The sequence below is a fragment of the Megascapheus bottae genome, chromosome 32 (genome assembly GCF_031878675.1).
Source record: "Megascapheus bottae isolate mThoBot1 chromosome 32, mThoBot2.hap1, whole genome shotgun sequence".
Taxonomy (NCBI): Eukaryota; Metazoa; Chordata; class Mammalia; order Rodentia; family Geomyidae; genus Megascapheus; species Megascapheus bottae.
In genome coordinates this window covers 5,052,714-5,073,192 of record NC_143540.1, presented here as the reverse complement: position 1 = coordinate 5,073,192, position 20,479 = coordinate 5,052,714, and the positions used below count along the sequence as shown (strand labels likewise).

The window sequence follows — 20,479 nt, the reverse complement described above, 5'->3', positions numbered from 1 at the left end:
GGAGATAAGAGACTCATGGTCATTAGTGCCCAGGCTGGCTTTGAACTGTGATCCTCAGATTTCAGCCTCCTGGGTAGCTAGGATTACAGATGTGAGCCACTGTGCCCAGCTTCTACCTATTATTTTCGTGGCTGGGTCTGTACAGGTACCTGATGAGATACCAGGGACGTAGATGAAGACCAGTCAGTCTTTGACAAGAATAGTCATCTTTTTATTTTTTTAATTTGTCAGTCCTGGGGCTTGAACTGAGGGCCTTAACACTGTCCTTGAACCACAGCACCACTTCCGGCTTTTTTTATATGTATGTGGTACTGAGGAATCAAACACGGGTGTTTGTGCATACTAGGCCAAACTCTCGACCAAGAATATTCATTTTTATCTAACTTCTGAGTACCCTGGGGTTGGCTTGAGGTACAAAAGTCAAACAGATGGTAGAGACATAGAAATGTTGGGACATATCATTTGCCTTATTTGTTTTTGTTTTTTGCCAGTCCTGGGCTTGAGCTCAGGGCCTGTGCACTTCCTTGGACTTTCTCAAGGCTAGAGCTCTACTGCTTGAGCCTCAGCACCACTTCTGGCTTTTTTCTACATATGTGGTATTGAGGAATTGAACCCGGGTCTTCACGCATGGTAGGCAAAGCACTCTACCACTAGGCCAAACTCGCGGCCCCATTTGCCTTATTTGTGACTGTACCTTGGGACCTGTCACAGTGCTAGTAAAGCACATGGCATGCACTCAATATAACACTTGTAACATGAATGAATGAATAAGTGAATGAATGAAGAGATGGTATGGCCAAGTAAAGAAAAATAGAGAAAAGATAAGTCAGTTGAGGCAGAGACCCTACACCTTAGAGAAGTATCCTTAGGATACTTTTTAAGCTAAGAGGATTCCTGTCATCTTGAGCCACTGTCTTAGCCGAGGCTTGTGCAGTTAGTCACTCAGCAGCATGGATTCAGGTATTTTGGCTGCTGATGCAATGTGCGGTGAGGTTTCCATAGTGCACCGTTGAGCAAGCAGCTAGGGCAGGGGAGAGTCTGGGCGGGGCCTCCAGAAGCTGGGAAGGAAGGTCAAACTGATGCAAGAAACAAACCTGAACAGGGAAATGATCATGCGCTTGCCCAACACACTTGGAATGTGCCCCCAGGTAGAAGCCTTTGGCTTCGCAAAAGCCAGTTTATCTGAGGACAGACTGTGACACTTGGCTTGCTCAGAGTTGAGAGCCCATAGGTTCTGTGAGTGGAGAAGAAATGTGTGTCCTTATTACAACTGAGTGGCCACTGTCACATTACAGTTGAGAGTGGCTACTCTAAGCTGGAGGCTGGAGGTTTGGTTTGGTGGGTGGGGACAGGGTGCAGAGATGGACCAGCCACAGATCTGAATCCTGGTCGAGTCTGCTCTCCAAGCTCTCTGGGGACATCTTTTGTGGTGTCTTCTCCAGGCTCCTTTGGTGGTACTTCTCCAAGATGAAACATTTCATCCTCCTCCCATCTCCAGCTCTAAGCCTCTCCTGGAAGAGACAAAAATAAATCCATGAGGCTGGGACTGTGGCTCAAGTGGTAGAGTACTTGCCCAGCACAAGACGCTGGGTTCAATTGCTCAGTATCACATAAACAAACAAAAAAAAAAGCCAGAAGTGGTGCTGTGGTAGAGTGCTATCCTTGAGCAAAAGCAGCTCGGGACAGTGCCTAGGCCCTGAGTTCAAGCCCTAGGACCAGCAAAATAACAACAACAACAAATCACCTCCTAGAGAATCATCCCTGACAGGACCCAGCAAGCACCCAGTGCCCCATGCAGATAAGTTCTAGACCATATTGCATTATTCATCTTACAAAGACTCCCCCAGACTGGATTTACCCCCATTGTCAATCCTGCTCTGCTCTGGAAAGCCTTGGGCAGACCCTGCAAGCTTAAGGTCAGAGGAAAGAGAAGTTCATAGAATTGTCCTGGGGAAGTTATCTGATAGGACTGAAGCAGATGATGTAGTAGGGATACAAGTAGGGCATGTGGTGATGACCCATAGCTGATTTGCTGGCTTTGTAAAGTACCAGTGGATTGCATAGGTCTGAATCTTATGGCATGTGAATACTATTTCCCCCCCCAAAGGATACTGAGAGCTTATTTGTGACACTTAGTACCTCTGTTGTACCCAGGCATGTCTAGTCTATGAAGCATTGCTCTGTTGCTGGGCTGCCTTCAGAGAGCTCAGTCACACACAGCCAGAGTGCTGTGTGTGTGTGTGTGTGTGTGTGTGTGTGTGTGTGTGTGTGTGTGTGTGTGTGTGTGTGTGTATGACTTTGCAGTTTAACCAAGTCCCTCACCTGTGTTGGAATCAAGACAGTGGTGACACTGCAAACAAGTTTCCTATCCAGCTGGGGATGTTGATGGGGGCAATTGAGGTGGCCTTGGTTGTTGGGCCTCAATTTACTTGGCATTTTTTTTTTAGCTCTAGGAACCTGGAATATGCTCAAGCCAGGGAGAAAGTTAACAATTATTAACTAGGAGCTGAGGAAAGGAGAGAAAGAAGTTGGGGCAGTTGCTCAGAGCTCCTAGGCTGATCTCCAAGTGTGGGGGAGGGAGGGAGCAATGTGTTACACCTTTGAGCCTGCAGAACAGGCAGGTGAGGTCTGCCACCTCAAAGAGGTACTTGGCCTCAGAAGGGCCAAGGAGAGCCACCCAGGCTCTGGTGTAGGCCCCACCCCTTTACAGGTGTTCAGACACCAGGGACAGACACCTCCCTCTCTGAGGCCTGCCTAACCATCCTCAGCTTGTAATTTTTGCCATTCCCAGAGCTTGGTTAGGCTGCATTTCCAAGTGCATGAGTGGCACATGCAACCCCTTCTGAGATGACTTCACTGGGGTGCATTTGTCTAAAGAATCCCACAGGATCAAAAGCAAGGGTTGCTTCTTGTATCTTTCTCTAGGACACATATGTGCCCACATGCATGTACTAATACATTGGGATCAATTTTTTCATTCTTTCCCCCCCGACCATCTGTGCCAAAGGCATATAAATGTGGCAGCATATTACATCCACAGAATGTTTTCATTCAAAGTCCTTGGCCAAGGTAGGTGAGTGTCTTGTTAGGATTGACTGCTTACAGATCTAGACTGTCATACCAGAGCTCTTGAGGTGAAGGTGGTAAGTGGAACTGAATGGGAGTCTCTTTGGAACCCCCCTACTAGTCACTGCCAATTTGCTTTGGACACCAAGTCTCAGCAGAGGACCAATGAGGGGAAAAGAGCAGGTGTCCCATTATTCCAACTACCTCCGAGACCAGGCTTGAGTCTCAGGTGAGGGACCCATCTCTGCAGCTGAAACTGGCAGCTGAAACTGCAGCTGAAACTGCAGCTTGGCATTGCTCTGGTGGCAAGAGGCAGACTGGAGGGTGGGGTGAGATCCCTATTTAGCAAGGTCCACCGCCATCTGCAAAGTTGAAAAAGTCCTTGGATGTTCTAAATTCTTGCACCTGCTCCACTCCATTCTTACAGGCATGCAGTCTGGCCAGAAGACACCCTGCCTTAGAATCTCAGCTTGGTTATGCATCATGTCTGTCCAGTACCTACCCCTGCCTTGACAGTTTCATCCAGTCAGGGGAGTAGCTTGCTGTCACATGTCCCATAACCTGTCTGCCTGCCTGCCTGCCTGCCCACATCCCCATCGGGAATGCCAAAGCATAATGGTGGAGCAACATACTTTTCCAGAGCTTCAGGAAAGGAAAAAAAAAAAAAAAGCATCCAGTGAGACAGTGGCTCACATCTATAAACCTAGCCACTCAGTAGGCTGAGATCTCAGGATTGCTGTTCAAAGCCAGCCTGACAGGAAAAGAAGTCTTGTGTGGGGAAACAAACGCAAACTATGTCCTCATTCCAACTCTTTCCTTAATGCAGTTTGTCTACGGTTCTTGAAGAGAATGGAATATGACAAGGGTGGCCCTGTGTGATTCTCACCCTCTTTCCTTTCCTCAGGGTCAACTCACCCACCAACCACCCATACTAAGACATTTTACAAGTAATGGTGCAAGTAGGCAGGCTTGGTGGGACATGTTTGTATTCCCAGCATTTGGGAGGCCCGAGGACATTGGAAGGTTTGAGATAAGCCCAGGTTACACACACAGACACACACACCATGCATGCACGCACGCATGCACAGAGACTGGTCTTAAATAGAAGAAAAAGACACCATTTGTAATTGTTTTTTAATTAAAATACTGTTATACCCAGTGGAATGCAGCAGCAGTCCTGGTTCAGGGTAGCATAACAAAAACGGCCATGTTTACATTTTTTAAATATTTACGATAACTTAAAAACATACAGACACACATCATGATCTTTGGCAGAAAATGTTCACAGCACAAAAAAATACTTTAAAAAGAAATACCAAATATTAATCCAAAATATATTAAGTTGCTTTTTTTCTTTCACAATATTTTTGCCTTTTTTCCTCCTGTTTTTTTTTCTTTTGGTTTTTGTAAACAATGCACATGAACCAAATGTATTTTTCAGCTTTAAACAGGGGCACAATAATTTTTTTAAAAAATTATGCAGTTGTCCAGCAAATGCAAATGTTTAAAAAGAAAACTTAAGAAACTGTCAGGATAGAACACATATAGAACTTAGAAACAGTAAAAGAAAAAAAAAAAGGAAAGAAAAACATGAAAATCTGAAATATCAGCAACAAGAAAACAATTAAAGACAAAAACTGCTAAAAAAAAAAAAAATCCACCAATTGCTCTTGGTGCTGAATTGGGGGATTTTATGACTGGAAGTCACTGCTGATGAGTATGAGGCTGCCATATGGATACCTCTTCCTCATTCCCAGTGTCATGTCCCTGCTCCAGAGCTGGGCAAAGGGTGGCTTGAGGAACCAGCCTCGTGGGTGCCATTTTTTAAGATTGAGGCTCCACTCAGAAGACCAATTTCCAACACCATAGTTTCCTCCCTCCAGGCAGAAAAAAAAACACAAGGACAAGACACAAAGTCCCATTAGTTCAAAACTGGTAGTGGGTAGGGCCACCCAAAAGCCCACAGGTGGTCTTGGCAGATGTCCATTGTGTGCTGGCTCATTTCGTCGGGCTCAGTTTATAACCAAATTGTCAGGAAATCCCATGGACAGGAACTATGGAGCCAGCCAAGTTGCATCATAACAAGGGCTCTACATGTAGGAAAAGGGGCAACCAATGTCTCAAGAATCAACCAGCATCATCACAGTTCATGGGCCAAGGAATCGAGGAAGAGGAGAAGTTACTCAGAGACCAGTGAGAAGTTTCCAGAACCGTGACAGCAGGGATGGGCAGCTCAGCCCATGGACATGAATGTGAACCAGCATGCTTCAATCTTCTGTTCCCAGAGAAAAGGGAATTATATACAAACTACACACTGTCCCTGGTCCACACAAATGGCCCCTAAACCACACCAAGTAAAGGACAAGACAGTGATTTCTCTGAGTCTCACGCCTTCAACAGTCTTCAGTCTGAGTGACCCCAAGAAGGCAGTGAGGAACTGAGGAGTGGGTGAGGCTGGCTGGGGCCATACTTAAACCAGAAAACAAACCTGGGCTAGTGCCAGTCTGGGGAATCAGCTTTCCAAACTAACACATTTCCCTCTTCCTCTCTGAGTATGAACAGGAAGGGCAGGAGAGGCCTGAACTCTACTCCTTTCACCCATCCAGCTGGTGAAAGATGGATCATCCTTCTCCATAGGTACAGGAAGACGATGGCCTAAAGGAGTCTTCAAGGTGCCGAGCTCTCTCAGGTCCCCCATCCCCAACAACACACCTCTCCATGAGCTCCCAGGAAGAGATAGTCAGTGGCAGAGGAAAAGTGAGGAGCCAGCAGTTGGAGGGAGTGGCTGGAATGGCGGAGAATGGCAGTGGTGAGGGCATGATTCAGGGTCCTCAAGAAACCCACTCCTTCCTTTCAGATCAGTATCTCCACCATATCTGACAGGTCCTGGGCTCGGGACGAGGCTACAGAGTCTGGAGAGACAAGACCATAGGCGCAAGCCGTGAGGGTTAGCAGCAATGCTTCATCCTAGCACATTTTAAAGACAGGACACTCTCTCATCAACTCCTGCCCTGCCCCCCCTTCAGTTGCCCTGGTTCCTATAACTTGGCCACCAAACACAATATTTTGTTCCCTTTCAATTCTTGACCCAGACTACCAAGTTTCAGTGTAGAAGATGGCATTTATTCAGGACTATAAACTGGTTGGAGGGCTCAAAGGAGCTGGTTGGGGGGGGAGAGGGAGATAGCCCTTCCCCCTGGGGAGGGGAGGGAGGTTGCAGAATTCCTCTCATGCCTGTGGTTTTCTGAGATCATGAGACACAGACAAATATGCAAAGGCTAATGTGAAAGGGAAGCTAAAAAAGAAAAAAAGGGCCTCTTCTCAAGTTTCTCCTTTCCTAGACTTGCTCCCATACTCTCGGTATAGGCCAGGAAAAGTAGAGGGCTTACCTAGAGAAGCTGCCCTCTGGCCACCGCTGCACCCCAGGAAACTGTTGGGTTCTGGAGCCAGGCAGGCAGGGGTGCTGTCTGGAAGGCCATCAGTCTGGGTGCTCCCGTCTCTGCTCCCGTGTTTGGCGTGAGTGGCAGGGGTAGCTGTGGCTACCAGTTCCTCCATGGGTGCTCTGTCTGTGGAAAACAGAGAAAGTTGGTGGTTACAGTCTGGCTGACAAGATGTGACCCCAAAGAAAGAGCTCCCTAAGTGAACCCAGGGCCTTCTGGGCATTTGTGGGTGGCTCTCGATCTGCAAGTCTGATAAGTCACAAATGCTACTGATTTTTCAGGTTGGATTAGCTTCCAGATGTTTAAAATGGTGAGCTCCCTCCCTCTTTATAGATACCTCTAGTTCTGAGGTATCTGCTTAGAAGTCACCAGGGCTTGTTTAGAAGGCATACTGCACGGGGAGTTGCTTTTACTTGGATGGCTAAGCAGGTGATAGAATGTGTGGGGATGTGCTAGCACTCCTCTTCACTCTGGTGAGCCTTGATTCTGGGCGGAAAGGTCCCTGGCAATCTGTTTAGGTCTAAGAAGTTCTTGTCTTCATTGCACCACCAGCCTTCTTCCTCTTACCTCCTGTGAGCCGGGCAGGAACATCTGCTTGGCGCTCACTGGTTGACAGTCCTTGCCAGCCCTGGGTTCCTGCAGTGGCTGCGAAGATAGATGGCACCGACTTGGCAGGCCGCAGGGACCCTTGGATGGCCTTGCCAGGGTCTTTCCTGGAGCGTTGCTGGAGGACTTTGATCACTGCATCCTTCTCTAAGATCTGGGCATGAAGAACCTTCAACCTGAGGGAGAAAGCCACGCCCCTACGGTCAGACCTACTAATCCAACACCGCCTCCCAGCCCACCTTTTGCCAGACACAGGTGAGATCTCCTGTCTTCCCTACAGATCCTAGGATGGGCCTAGGCGGGCCTGAAGAAATGTCACCACAGCCCTGCAGTTGATGGTCTTAAGCTCAGGCTCCAGAAACTACCAGCGTGCTTGAGGCTCTAAGCCATCTGATACTGCTAAGGCGCATGCTCAGGGGCAGGTCCCAGTCTCGCTGCTAGCACTGTATAACTCTTACTCTTCCTAAAAGGGCAATGCTCTTGAAGAGTCAGGCATAACCTAGAAGGATGTCCAACAGCTCCATAGTCAGTCTCCTGAGTGGACAATTTCCTGTCTATCAAAATTCTGTGGTCAGAAATGCCTGCTGAGCTGAGTGGGGAAAGGGCCTGTGGATCAGAAACGAAGGACTGGGCTGAGAATGTGTCTGAGTGTTACAGTGCTTGCCCAACATGCATTAAGCCTTGGGTTCCATTCCTTGGTACCATATAAACAGAAAAAAACCAAAAGTGGTGCTGTAGCTCAGGTGGCAGGGAATTAACCTTGAGCAAAAGAAGCTCAGGCTTGAAACCCTGGGTTTGATTCCTCAGTACCACAAACACAGAAAAAGTCAGAAGTGGTGCTGTGGCTCAAGTGGTAGAGCTCTAGCCTTGAGAAAGCCTAAGGACGGTGCTCAGGCCCTGAGCTCAAGCCCAGGACTGGCAGAAAATTAAAAAAAAAAAAAAAAAAGGACAGCACAGAAAACTGGCCACCCCAACCCTCTTCCTCAGGGGTCCCTTGGGTCTGGTCTGCTGTGTCGAACCTGCTTTCCATCTCCTGGTGCCTGTGGCCTCCGGCGAGCAGACCCTCATTGAAGCTGCTGCTGGGTGAGGGCTGAGGGGAGTGGCGGATAAGTGTGGTATCCCGCTGGGCGGCTGCAGTGGCAGCTGCATCCATGGCAAATTGCCTCATGGCTCGCTCTTCCAAATATTTCTGCTCCCACTTGGTCATGTCGGCCTCTAGTGCCAGGATCTGCTCCTCTTTCTCTCTCAGTTGTTCTGATAGTCGCAGGGCACTGAGCTCTTGGGACCCACCATGGCTACTGCCACCACTCAGGGTGCCTGTCTGTCTCTGCAGAATAAGGAGCAACCATGGTCAAGGGTGAAGGATGAAGTCCCATGGCCAATGGTCCTTGATCTCAGTCAAGGACTCTCAAAAATATCCCCAGCTCTGCCACCTCCATAGGCCCTCCAGACTCACCTGCTGGGCACGCAGGGCCTTGAGTTCCTGCTCCAGGCGAGTCCGCAGGCGCAATTCTAGCTGCTCCCGCTTCTCGCAGGCGGCCTGCAGCTGCCCAAGTGCCTGCTGTAGCCGCTCCACCTTCTCCACGTAGGCCTGCTTCTTCCGCAGCTCCTCTTCAGCTCGGGCAGCTCGGCCCTGAGCATTGCCCAAAGCCTGCTCCAGCAGCTCAGCCCGCCGCCGCTGGTCCTCAAGGCCACTGCGCAGCAGTGCCATCTCCCGCTCTAGCTTTTCCTGCTCCTGCTGCTGTTCATAACCTGCAGGGACAACGACAGGGGCTCAGGCAGTGATGGTGACCCTGCTAACTAGTCCTTTACCTGCTGGACTCAAACATCTTACTCCACTGTACCTTCCGATGACTCCAAGTAGGAATTTGGCCCTCAACTTACACAGGGAGGGGGAATGCATGGCAGGTGAATGGTGTTGTCAAATGGAAACCATGTTGTCCTGGCTCCGAAGCCTCCAGTCTATGCTTGGCTGTGCCATGAGGCATTTGCCACTGTGTTCCCCTTAAGTGGACTTGGGGGGGTCGTTTTGCAGGCCCAGTCCTTTCCTGTTCCTTCTATGGTTTGGAGGACCCTCCTGTGGATTAACCAGGCTCATAAAGAAATGCCAGCACTGCAGCACAATGAAAAACAACACACATACAAAAAAATTCCTGTTGAGTGCCAGTAGCTCATGGTCTGAAGATCATGGTTCAAAACCAGCCTGGGCACAAAAGTTCCAAAACTGGAAGTGATTGATGTGCCTCAGAAGTGTTAACATCTTAAGCTGGCCAGCTCAGGGATAGCGCCCAGGCCCGGAGATCAAACTCTATGGCCAATAGAAGACAAAAATGACCCCCCTCCCCCCAAAAAAGACAACAGCAACAAAAAAACTCTTGTCCAAAAGGGGCACAGCTAGCAGTCAGGCTTTGGAAAGTCAAGGCCAGCTTCTCAAGGCTTGAGCAGAGAGAAGGGTTAGACCCAGGTTAGTGCTGCATGATCTATGGCTCGCTTAGGGAAGAAGTAGCCAGCAATGGTGATGAGAACCACCCTTCTGTGCTGGGGCTGTTTGAGTGGGGGCCAGGGGGGCGGGGAGAGGGAAGACACATAAAGAAGAGATCAGGTATCTTGCTTAGAGCTAACTGTTTTGAAAGAAATACAGTTGCCTGGGTTTCTTTAGCCCTCAGGTGGTAAAGCCAGTGGATCTAGCCTTCTGTTCTAGAAATTTCCTGTAGCCTTGTACCACTTCTAAGATACCTTTGTGTGAACTGGGAGACTTGGGGGCCACTAGGACACAAAAACCACAGGCGGGGGATGGGGGAGGTTCTAGAGGAAGGGGAAAGGGAGATGCACATGCTCCTTGGAAGGAAGGAGGTCCTCCACCCTCTTCTCCTCCCTCCCAAAGCTGGGCAAGGAGGAGGCAGGGGGGACAGGCTGCTCCCTGGGAGAGAGAAGGGGGGGGCAAGCCCAGAGCAGAACAGCCCCAGCAGCTCTGGAATGCTAGGCATCCAGGTCAGCCATGGCTGGAGATTAATGGCTCTGAGGAGAAGCCAAGAACAGCCTGGCGCTAGCTAGCTCCCTAGGGAGGGGAAAGGCCTCTGGCCTCCAGGCCTGCCTCCCCACTCCCCCAGGTCCCCTTTCTCATAGGGGTCCAGAAACCGGCTCCAAGGCTTCCTTTCTTTCACTAAACTAAGCTCGGAAAAACTAGAGACCCTTTAATCACTGATACCTTGATTCCCCCTACCCAAGTACAGATTAATTTACTCCTCCCCAGAGCACTGTTCTAATTAGTGCTTTGACCCCCATTCCCTGGTAGGCTTCCCATATTAGATCTACCCTCTGCTTATCCCTCTTTCTTGCCCTTCAGGCCACTTGTAGGGCCTGTTCCCACCCTCTGAGCACCAGCCAGGGGGTACTCAGCCCAGTTCTGCTAAAGAACAAGGAAGTAATAAGAGCCAATAAACTTCGCCACCCTTCACTGATGCCAGCCAGTACCCATGTCTTTACAAGGAGACTTCCTCAGCCCCTTCTTTTAGACTGTCCCTATTGGTTAAGCTCCAGGGCTCACTGCTTTCGGCTATCTCTGGTGCTTCTTTCTACTTGGCTACTTTCCGAGGCCCAGCTAGCTCTAACCTGTTCTCACACACTCGGCTTTCTGCTGCCTCCAGCTCCCCAGGAAATTCCTTCTTCATTCTCCCGTGTTCCTACTTATTGACAGAGTTACCTAGCCTCACCCTACACCCTCTCATAGGCACCCTCTCATAGCTTTTCAATAAACGTAGAACCACCACATCTTCTCCCAGGTCTAGTCTAGTGTTGGGCACACAGTAAACAAGTTAGTAAATCTGTGCCCCCCCCCCCCAGTAAAATGCTTTACAAAGGCCCCGTCCAGAGGGGCCAGTGGTCCCTTTTCTGGCACACCCAGGGTTCTTAGGACTTCTACTCACTTTGAGCAAGCAGCTTGGCCACCATGTCCTGACTACCTGCTTGGGCCTCCTGGGACTTGCTTGCCAAATGACGGTTTGCAGACTCCAATCTCTCTGTTTCAAATGAAGAACGAACATATGTTTTAGTGTCAGGTGATGATGTAGCCTGCCTGGGGGTTCTGTCTGTAAGCTTACATGCTCCAAGCTGGGGAAAGGACATGGGGAGTCGCACAAAAGAGAGAGAAGCACATTCCTGCTCTTGGTCAATATGTGCTTCTGTTTGCTTACAGAAGTTCTGAATCTCCTCTAGAATGCAGCACCCCAGGCTCTACAGATGATCCCCAATTCTCAGTCCTCACATGCATGCAACTCTCACCTCTAAGATCACGGTTGAAGTCCTGTAGCCTTCTCATTTCACTGTCCATCTTATTCCTCATGGTTTTCTCCAGGGCCTCACGTTTGGAAGAGGCCCGGGTCAGGCTCTCGTGGGCCTCAGACAGCCGCTGGATTTCGTTCTCAAGCTGCAAAGGCAGACAAGCACAAACTGAAGAAAGGGAAACGTTCCTTGGGAATGATCCTAAGACATGTAGCCACTTCTCAGCAGAAAAGAGAGGATTAAGACGAAACAAAACTGGAGCCATCAAGAGATGCAAGCATTTTGCACTGGAAGGAGACCTGAAGAGAAAGGGCCAAGTGATCCAGTTCTAAGCTTTCTTGCTTTTTTTTTTCCTGCTCCAACAGGGACCCAAGCATTGGACCCTGACTGATTTAGACACAGGAACTCTCTGAGTGGCTGCTCCTAGGAGACGAGATAGAGATTTCCTATTTCCAGTGTTCAGAAAGAGGCATGCTACTTCTGGCTGGCATCTATTGAGAAATCAAGAGGACAAAGGGCCAGGGGTGGGCCTATTCTAGGTGGTTCCATCTACGCTGAACACCTGAAGACAACCATGGAGGCTGTGTGTGTACAGCATCTGCTTCCCTCAAGAAGTGACCATCGACACAGAGGGCTGCCTGGCTCCAGCTGCCCTTCCCACTTGGCAGCCACAGGTCCTACACGTGCTCCTAGCTGGCTTGCCATGCCAACAAGTCATTCTCCCCCTCTCAAAAAAAGGAGGAGCTTTCTCTTTGGCTAGGGTTAGCCTAGGAACAGACTGGCTGTTGTGTGGGGGATACAAAGGGCTCTCTATGGGAGGTATCCCTGGAAGTGGGGGGGGGCGTGGATGGTGCAGGGTGAAGGTGCTAGCTGGTGAATGAGCTCTTTCTAAGAGCCACTGGCCAGCAACTGCTCCTGCTGCCGGCCTGTAGGTCTCTCAGCTGTTCCACAGTTGTCTGGAATCAGCTTGGAGGAGGGGGTACAGGAGGGATAAAGGAGACTGGGAGACAGGAGGGTGGTACTAAATCCAGTCAGATACAGGCTTTCAGGCTTCTCTGGCCCCCTTTGCCCTGCCCCCTCCCCTCAGTCCCCTGCACCCTTCAAGGCCTACCTTCTCCATGCGGCCTGCTTTCTCCATGGAGCTTTCCAGCTCCCTCTGCAGCCTGTCATTATCCCGCTGCAGCCTGGCATTTTCCCTTAGAAGAGTCTCCATCTGGGCCAAGTGGGCATGGCCTGGGGTGGTCGAAGTGGCCTGGGTACTTGTTGGGCCCTCCACTACAGGTGGACTGAGGGAGCCCAAGGGGCCATGGCCGAGAGTGGCTGGATGTGGGGGTGGGGGGTGCTCCTGGGGCTGCTGCAGATACTGGTACTGTTGCTGCTGGAGGAACACAGGGGGTACCTGGGCCTGCAGGATCCTGGAACAGAAGAGGAACAGTTAGTTGATAGAAACCATAGACACCTCCTCAGCTAAAAGCAATAAATTACTAATACCACCATGCATCATTCACTACTCAATATTTTAGTCATCAGAGAGCAGGAGAATGTTTTTTTCTGAAGGGGCCAAATAGCAAGGTGGGAGATTAATGTCAGAATGCTTATTTTTCACTGGGACCTACTGTGTTGGCCGTGGGCTTTGGTATCAGCCTCCAGTTATTTTGGGCCCAATTACTGTTATTTAAACTGCTGTTTAAGAAAAATGGGGGGGCCGGGAGTTTGGCCTAGTGGTTAAAGTGCTTGCCTAGCATGCATGAAGACCCAGGTTCGATTCCTCGGTACCACATACATAGCAAAAAGCCGGAAGTGGTGCTGAGGCTCAAGTGGTAGAGCTCTAGCCTTGAGAAAGTCCAAGGACAGTGCTCAGGCCCTGAGCTCAAGCCCAGGACTGGCAAAAAAAAAAAGGAAGAAGAAAAATGGGAAGCAGGGCACAGTGGCTCACACCTGTAATCCTAGCTACTTTGGAGGCTGAGATCTGAGGAGCTCGGTTCAAAGACAGCCTGGGTAATACAAAGCCAAGAGACTCTAATTAACCACTAGAAAATGGGAAGTGGGGCTGTGGCTCAAGGGTAGGGCAGTAGGCTTGAGCTGAAGAGCTCAGGGACAGGGCCCAGAGTTCAAGCCCCATGATCTCCCCACCCCCCAAAAATAGAAAAATGGGGGCCGGGAGTATGGCCTAGTGGTAGAGTGCTTGCCTAGCACGTATGAAGCCCTGGGTTTAATTCCTCGGTACCACATACATAGAAAAAGCCAGAAGTAGTGTTGTGCTCAAGTGGGAGAGTGCTAGCCTTGAGAAAGCTAAAGGACAACTGCCTAGATTGAGTTCAAGTCCCAGGACTGGCAAAAAAAAATAAGAAAAATTTACCCAACATACTTATAATCAGTGGAAGGTTCTTTTGGGATGACCACTTGGAGTATAACTGAATTCAGTCTTGCAGAACCTGGGACCATTTGGTGGCAGGGCCCCAGCAGCTACACTGTGCCTGGTATGTGTCACCAGCTTCATGTCTGTAACACTTAGGTTTTCTCCTTCTTAGTCCTATTCAGGTCCTGTTCCCCCCATAGCCCCAATACCCAAAGTGCTTTTGGAAGATGCAAGTTAAGGTTCCAACACTGAGATAAATGTCAGGTAAATCTCAGCTCCAGTCAAACGAATGGGTCATGACAGTGGGGGGCGGGGAGAGGGACATGGGGAAGGAGATATCAGTTGTTTTACTCTGTGCAAGTGTCTCAGCCCATATCACCTTTCTTCTGCTAAATCAGGGTCTCCAGCTACAAGTACTAGGCCTGGCAGGTTTCTGGGAAGGTTCTCCTATAATGGCAGTCCGTCTGTGCACCTGTTTATTGGGATTTCAGCTTTCTCTTGGACCATGTATGTAATCATTAAGTTGGGTGTTTTACTGGCCCCATGCATTGGTGTCATGGAGGAAAAAGCAAAAAAAGAGGCTGAGGCAGGGCAGGGAGATCAAGAGTTCTTTGCCAAGCCTTGTGACTCCACCTATCACAACAGTCTTCAGTTTCACGAGGAATTTTTTAATTCTGCTTCTAGGTCTCTTCCCTGTAGCACTCAAATCTAGCCCTCTAAGCCTAGGGATCTTATGACCTTAGGCTAAAAGCCCCTGACCCAATTCATTTAACACCCTTCATGTAACTAGGAGAGACCAGCAGGTATATGAAACTTCTCCTGGTACCCACAGTTGGGCTTCTAGTAGGAGCAGAGCAGAGCATCTATACCAGGAATGTCCAAACTCACCCCTCCTCCTTGATAAATGTGGCCATTTTCCAGGTGGCTTAAACTTGCTGTCCCCTGCAGGAGGCTAGGCAGATGCAAGCGGCATTCTTTGGAAATGACTTAGCTCCAATTAAGAATAGCCTCTCCTTTCCTTTCACACTTGCCTTCCCAGGTTCTCCCTTTCCCCTCCCCTTTCTTTTTGTTCTGTAGAACAGTCTATTTCCTTGACTCACTATTATCTTTTCCTGACAGGGTTCTACTATAGACTTGGTCCAAAAGAAGAAGCCAGGACTCAGCTTGCACTCAGCTTCCGAAACTCTTCCCAAACCATCCAGAATGGGGAGATAAAGGCAGGGGAGGAGTGTGGACCTACTGAAGGTTGGCTACACCCCCCTGGTTCCTTCATACCAATGACATCACTCACTTCTGGTCACTCATTTCTTGAGAGCAAAGGAAGGCCAAATGGTGGGAAAATAAGTGACTAAATGAAGACTCAGCAGGCACAAAAAGAACCAGACTTTGACCCTGAACTGCAGGAGGAAAGGGAGTTTACAAATCTTTGGGTGCCTCTGACAGGGGTGGCGTTCTGGAACCCTCCCCTGCTCCCTGGGAAAGATGGGAGCAAGGATAACAAGATGTCCAGCCAGGTGAGAGATTTCTCTCATTTCCAGCAACCCGTATTTCTGCAAATTATCTGGTTTCCTTCCTCCGTAACTCTCTCCCTGCTTCCATTCTAAATGCAGCCATGTCTTACCCACGACTTACCATTAAATGCATCCCCTGATAGCTTCCATTCAAACTAAGTCACTAACTACCCTGGCCTAGCAGTCACTCTTGAGACCCCCCTTGAAAATAGTTTGATGGTGATTTTTATTCCTTGTCTTGAGACAGTGGGGTCCACCACTGAATGAAAGCAATGATACTCCCTTTAACCTCTGGCTTGATCCTCTGGCTATTTGCCTCCCTTTCCCAGAAAGGAGGGAGTCGATCAGGCGGCCTGTGGTACTGATGGGGACATGGGAATGGGATCTTGCCAGCTCAGACTTTAGGTGTGTGACCTTGAGGCTCTGCCCGCCTGGGACACTACATTGAAGGAAAGCAAGAGCTTGAGAGATCAAACCACTTACCTGACTTCAGCATGTTGGAAGTGTGGGCTGCCTCGAGCTCGGTACCTTGGGTCGGTGACAGCAGTGGTTTCTTGCGCGACTACAACATGTGGGTATTGAGGTGGAGGCCCACGGGGTTCTGGGCCTTCTGCAGGGGGACCCCGGAGTGGAGGGCCCTGCTGGCTGCGGGCCAGCTGTGGGAAGCTGTGGGAGGAACTCATGTGGCTGGGAGCGCGGGCACCATTCCTCTCCAGAGACAGCTGTAGGAGCCTTTCACTCAGGGAGCGCACGTGGCCATGCCTCAGGTCCCGAAGAGCCTCATCTTGCCTCCGGCTAACTCCGGGGGCACCACGAGGATCCCGGTCCCCAACATGTGGCCGGGGCCCAGCCTGCTGGGCTGCATAGTACTGTGAGTGGACTTTAGCCTCTTCGTAGGTCGGCAGCTCCTCGCCTTTGCTGGGCTGTGGGCACAGGCGGTAGAGGGTGTTCTCCGCCAGGTGGGGCTCAGTACCCTGGTGCTCCTGGCCTTGTGGCTCCTGCCTGGTGGCCTGTTGAAGCCCCTGGTTGTCCTCTGGTGGCAAGATCTCTAGGGAGGCCTGAGGGTTCCCTGTGCCACCAGCTCCAGCGCCACCTCTCAGGGCCTGCTGCTGAATGGCCAGCAGGGTACGGGTCTCAGTCAGGTTGCCATAGCGCAGCTGCTCCTGGATGAGGCGGTGCAGGACAGTGCCTGAAGAATCTTCCAATGTCCTCATGCTTCTTCTGCTCACACACAACTGCCTAGACAATGAGGTGCATGCACCTGGTCCCTGAGCACCTGGTGGGAGTGGGGGGGGGGAGAGGAAGGAGAGGGAAAGAGAGGATAATCAGTGGGGGACACTTGGAAAAGTAAAGGACTTTGTTTCACTCTGGTTGAAAGCATAAATATAATGATCATGGTTGGAATAGGTAGGTTACACGAAGGCCTAAGCTCAGATGCCACACTTACACATACTAAAGCAAGTTGCTAAACTTCTGAGCCAGTTTCCCCTGTGGAAAACAAAAAGAAGCCATACACTGGAAGATCACAACTGTAATCCTAGCTATTCGGAAGCATGAGACCTGAGGATCTCCTTTCCAAGTCAGCCCAGGCAGAAAATCAGAACTGGAGCTGTGGCTCAAAACGGGTAGAGCATTAGCTTTGGGCAGAAAAGTGCAGTGTCAGTACCAAGGCCCTCAGTTCAAGCCCCCTGACCTGCAGAACAAAACAAACAAAAACAAAAGGAAGAGCCAAGCACAGTGGCTCACACTTGTAATCCTGGCTATTCAGGAGGCTGAGATCTGGGAATCCAGATTTGAAGCCAGCCTGGGCAGACATATCCAAAGACTCTTATCTCCAACCAGCAAAAATCCTGAAGTAGAGACTTGGCTCAAGCGGTAGAGTACCAGCCTTAAGTGAAAAAAAGTCAAGCAAGGGGGCTGGGAGTTTGGCCTAGTGGTAGAGTGCTTGCCTAGCATGCACTAAGACCCGGGTTCAATTCCTCAGTACCACATACATAGAAAAAAAAGCCAGAAGTGGTGCTGAGGCTCAAGTAGAGTGCTAGCCTTGAGAAAGCTCAACAACAGTGCTCAGGCCCTGAGTTCACACATATACAGAAAAACAAGCCAGAAAATATGGTTGTGAATGCAATTCAGAATCATGAAGCAATGACTTTTTTTTTTTTTTGCCAGTCCTGGGCTTGAGCTCAGGGCCTGAGCACTGTCCTTGGACTGTCTCAAGGCTAGAGCTCTACCACTTGAGCCTCAGCACCACTTCTGGCTTTTTTCTATATGTGGTACTGAGGAATTGAACCCGGGTCTTCATGCATGCTAGGCAAGCACTTTAACCACTAGGCCAAACTCCCAGCCCCATGAAGCAATGACTTTTGAGCTTCCCTGGCAAATGATTACTGTTGTAACGGTATTCATGGAGACTCACTAAACCTAGGGAACTAGTTTCTAACAGAAATCACCATCTCCATAGCCAGCCACCCATCAATCAGGCTGGTAGGTGACTCCAGGACAGGCCTAGCTCAGATCCAATTGCTTCTTCTAAGTAGGGGTGAACAGGGCGCCAGTTTATTGATAGTTGATAAAAACAAAAAAAAAAATAGCCCAATGGAAACACTAGCAAAATGCTCCCTGCCCTCATTTCTGAGCACCGCCTCTTCACAGTAGTTCTAAACTATCCTCCACAGACCCCCTGGTCTTCATTTCAACAACAGCTGCAGGTAAATTTGAGACACCTTGCTAGGGATGACCTGCTGCAATCAGAATGCCAGGAGACGCAGAAAGAAGGGACTGCTTGTTAATTGAAGAGAGGCTGCAACTGACAATAATCGATGGCTTTGTGACAGGAGGCACAAAGGTGAGGCACAAAGGTGAGCGGTCAGTCACCTAGTGTGTGCTCACTGTAACTGCACCGGAGCCAAGGGACAGAAAGAGTGACAGGAAGTCTCTTGATTTATGATTGTCCTCTCTCTGCAGACTGGCTGTTTAGGGGAAAAAAAAAAGCCCTCAGTGGACCTCTAGACACACAAAGGATCACCACTGAGTAACAACCATTGCACCAACTGGAGAGGTAAGAAGGTTAGTAATGAGATGGTCTTGGCTATCAGGGACTCATGGGCTGTGAGCCTAAAGTTTGGGAAGATTATATTCGAGAAAGCTTTGTCTTCCAAAGCTGGTCTCCTAAGCAGCTCACTGCCTGGAAGGCTTCCTGCTTTCCTCACCAGCTGCTTTCTCCACAGCCTCCTCCAACACAAACCTCCAAAATGAGATTCAGGGAAAGCCAAACAAAATACAAGTCTGCCACACGGATCCTTTGTGTATGGGGGTGGAGGTGTGGCACAGGGACGTGTGAGCCCCCTTTTCTGCCACAAAACTAGCCCCAGTGTCCTGCCACAATTGCAGAAGGGGTGGGGGTGGGGGGCCCATGGCTTCACTCCCAGGACTCCAGCTGCGAGTGAGGAATGATTAGTCCAGGGGACACGGGATGTTCCCGGGATTCCTGGCACCAAATTACCGTTCCCCCCCCCCACCCCTCCACACACACCCTGTGTTACCAGGGCAAAACCCAAGCAAACAGAAGCGCGGCTCACATGGCTTTGCCTCTGCGGGGCTTTTCCTAACTTAATCATTGTCGGAGAAGGAAGGAATGCAGAGCCTGGCCTACAAATTCCAGGCGCGCCAACACTCCAAGCCTGGACCGGGCAGTCCGGGCTTAGACTCGTGGCACTTCTGTCCTGCTCAAAGCCCCTCAGACAGCCATCCAGATACTCACGGCCGAGCGGTTACCAAAAAGTGCTTTTCCGGCCCCCCCAGCGGTGCTAGCTTGCGGAAAAGAAAAGTCACCCCTCTCCTAAGCCAGCAGGCATCCGTCAGCAGCCTTGACCTGGGGGCTCCGGCTCGCCAGAGGAGCCAAAGATAATCACGAAAGGCAGATTCTCACTCAGGCCGGGGCGTGCGCGTCTTCACCTCGACCTTCAGGCCAAGCACGAGCGCCGGTAACCACCCTGTGCGCCCAGGGCGAGATGGCAAAGGGGAGCAGGTGGCCCGGGGAGGTCTTTTAAGCGTCTAGGGTCCCCTTTTCCCTCCCTAAACCTCTTTGTTTTCCAAATACCCCGGCGCTGACGTCACCGGGCCGGACTGCAGGCTGCTGCGTTCCTTCTGAGTGAGAGCCAGTTGGTGGCTCCAGAGAGGATTTACCAAGACAAAGAGGGATTCTTGGGCTAGTTGGGGAAGGGGGGGCAAAGACACCTGTGCCCCCGCCTCCCCACCTAATCAGATCAGCCACGAGGACCCTGTAGTCTGAACTGCAAGAGGCGCCCGCAGTCACGTTCCACGGCCCCGAGCCTCCACCACCGTCCCAAACACCAACCCCGAGATCCCCCAGTTCAGTCCCCTCTCCTTCACTCCCAGTCCCCGTCCCGCCACCCGGTGGGGAACCCGCGCGCCTCTGGAGTCGGCCGGGTCGCACCGCGTGGCGCACCCCGGGAGGAGCGGCCCTACCCGGGCTCGGCGCCTTCCTGGGAAGAGCGCACGGCGTCCCGGGGGACGCTAGCGGTGGCTGCGCGGGGGATCCCGGCTGCCGGTGGGGCACATCTGCTTGGGCCTCGCCCCCCCACCTCCGTCGATTCCCCCCCCTGGGGTCGCATGGCGACCACCCTTACCGCTACTGCCCGGCGGGTGCCTGGAGCGCTCAGCACCAAGGTCGCAGCCGGACTGGGCCCGGTTCAGCTCAGACAGAGGTGCGCACTCACCGGTGGCGCCGACGATGTGGCGGCTCCCAGGCCCCAGCGCGCAGCCCCGGGCTCGGTGCTGCGCTGGAGGCGGCTGCTATGCCAGGAATGTGAGAGTTTCAGGTTCCCCCGCGGGATCAAAGCGAACCACAAATAACCTCTCAGCAGCGCCGCCCTCCGCCGCCTCCTCCCGCTCCCCAGCCCGGCCCCCGCCTTCCTCTAGGGAGGCGGTGCTGCCGGCCGGGAGCTGGGACGGCCCGAGCTCGGGCCCCCCCCCCCCCAACCAAGTAGCCCAGAGTCCTAGTGGCCAGGCTGGCTTTTCACACTTTCCCCTGAGGTTCGCCCCCCACGTTGGCCGGCCCACAATCTCCCCCTCCCCGCCCCCACCTTGTTCTCACCCGCCATCCTCTCTGAACGCTTTGGCTGGACTGTTCTAGCCTGGTGTGTCCAGGGGTTTGCTGCAGTATGGTGGCGCGCGTGCGCGCGGGAGAGTGTGTG

At 51.1% G+C, this 20,479-nt stretch overlaps 1 protein-coding gene across 2 annotated transcripts; it reads right to left on the bottom strand.

The window, feature by feature from the left end:
- Positions 1–215: 215 nt before the first annotated feature.
- On the bottom strand, positions 216–20,118 carry Amotl2 (angiomotin like 2). 2 transcript variants are annotated; one of them, XM_090323513.1, is made up of 10 exons: positions 20,003–20,118; positions 15,747–16,539; positions 12,505–12,808; positions 11,394–11,538; positions 11,039–11,131; positions 8,569–8,864; positions 8,132–8,439; positions 7,074–7,288; positions 6,456–6,632; positions 216–1,511 (listed from the first exon to the last, which is right to left on the bottom strand). In XM_090323513.1, the coding sequence occupies exons 2-10, from the start codon at positions 16,475–16,477 to the stop codon at positions 1,501–1,503; spliced, it is 2,280 nt and encodes a 759-aa protein (XP_090179639.1). In that variant the 5' UTR covers positions 16,478–16,539; positions 20,003–20,118; the 3' UTR covers positions 216–1,500. The 2 variants fall into 2 exon arrangements, with proteins under 2 accessions (XP_090179639.1, XP_090179638.1); XM_090323512.1 differs by lacking the exon at positions 216–1,511 and adding an exon at positions 5,871–5,978.
- Positions 20,119–20,479: the final 361 nt, after the last annotated feature.

What these genes read in the sequence shown, in the direction of transcription:
- Amotl2 (XM_090323512.1), bottom strand. Translation starts at nt 16,477, where the DNA reads ATGAGGACATTGGAAGATTCTTCAGGCACTGTCCTGCACCGCCTCATC. An exon ending in AGGCCCTGCGTGCCCAGCAG is followed by an intron (nt 8,440 to 8,568) that starts GTGAGTCTGGAG and finishes CTTATTCTGCAG; the next exon opens with AGACAGACAGGCACCCTGAG. An exon ending in CCAGAGGGCAGCTTCTCTAG is followed by an intron (nt 5,979 to 6,455) that starts GTAAGCCCTCTA and finishes TTGTCTCTCCAG; the next exon opens with ACTCTGTAGCCTCGTCCCGA.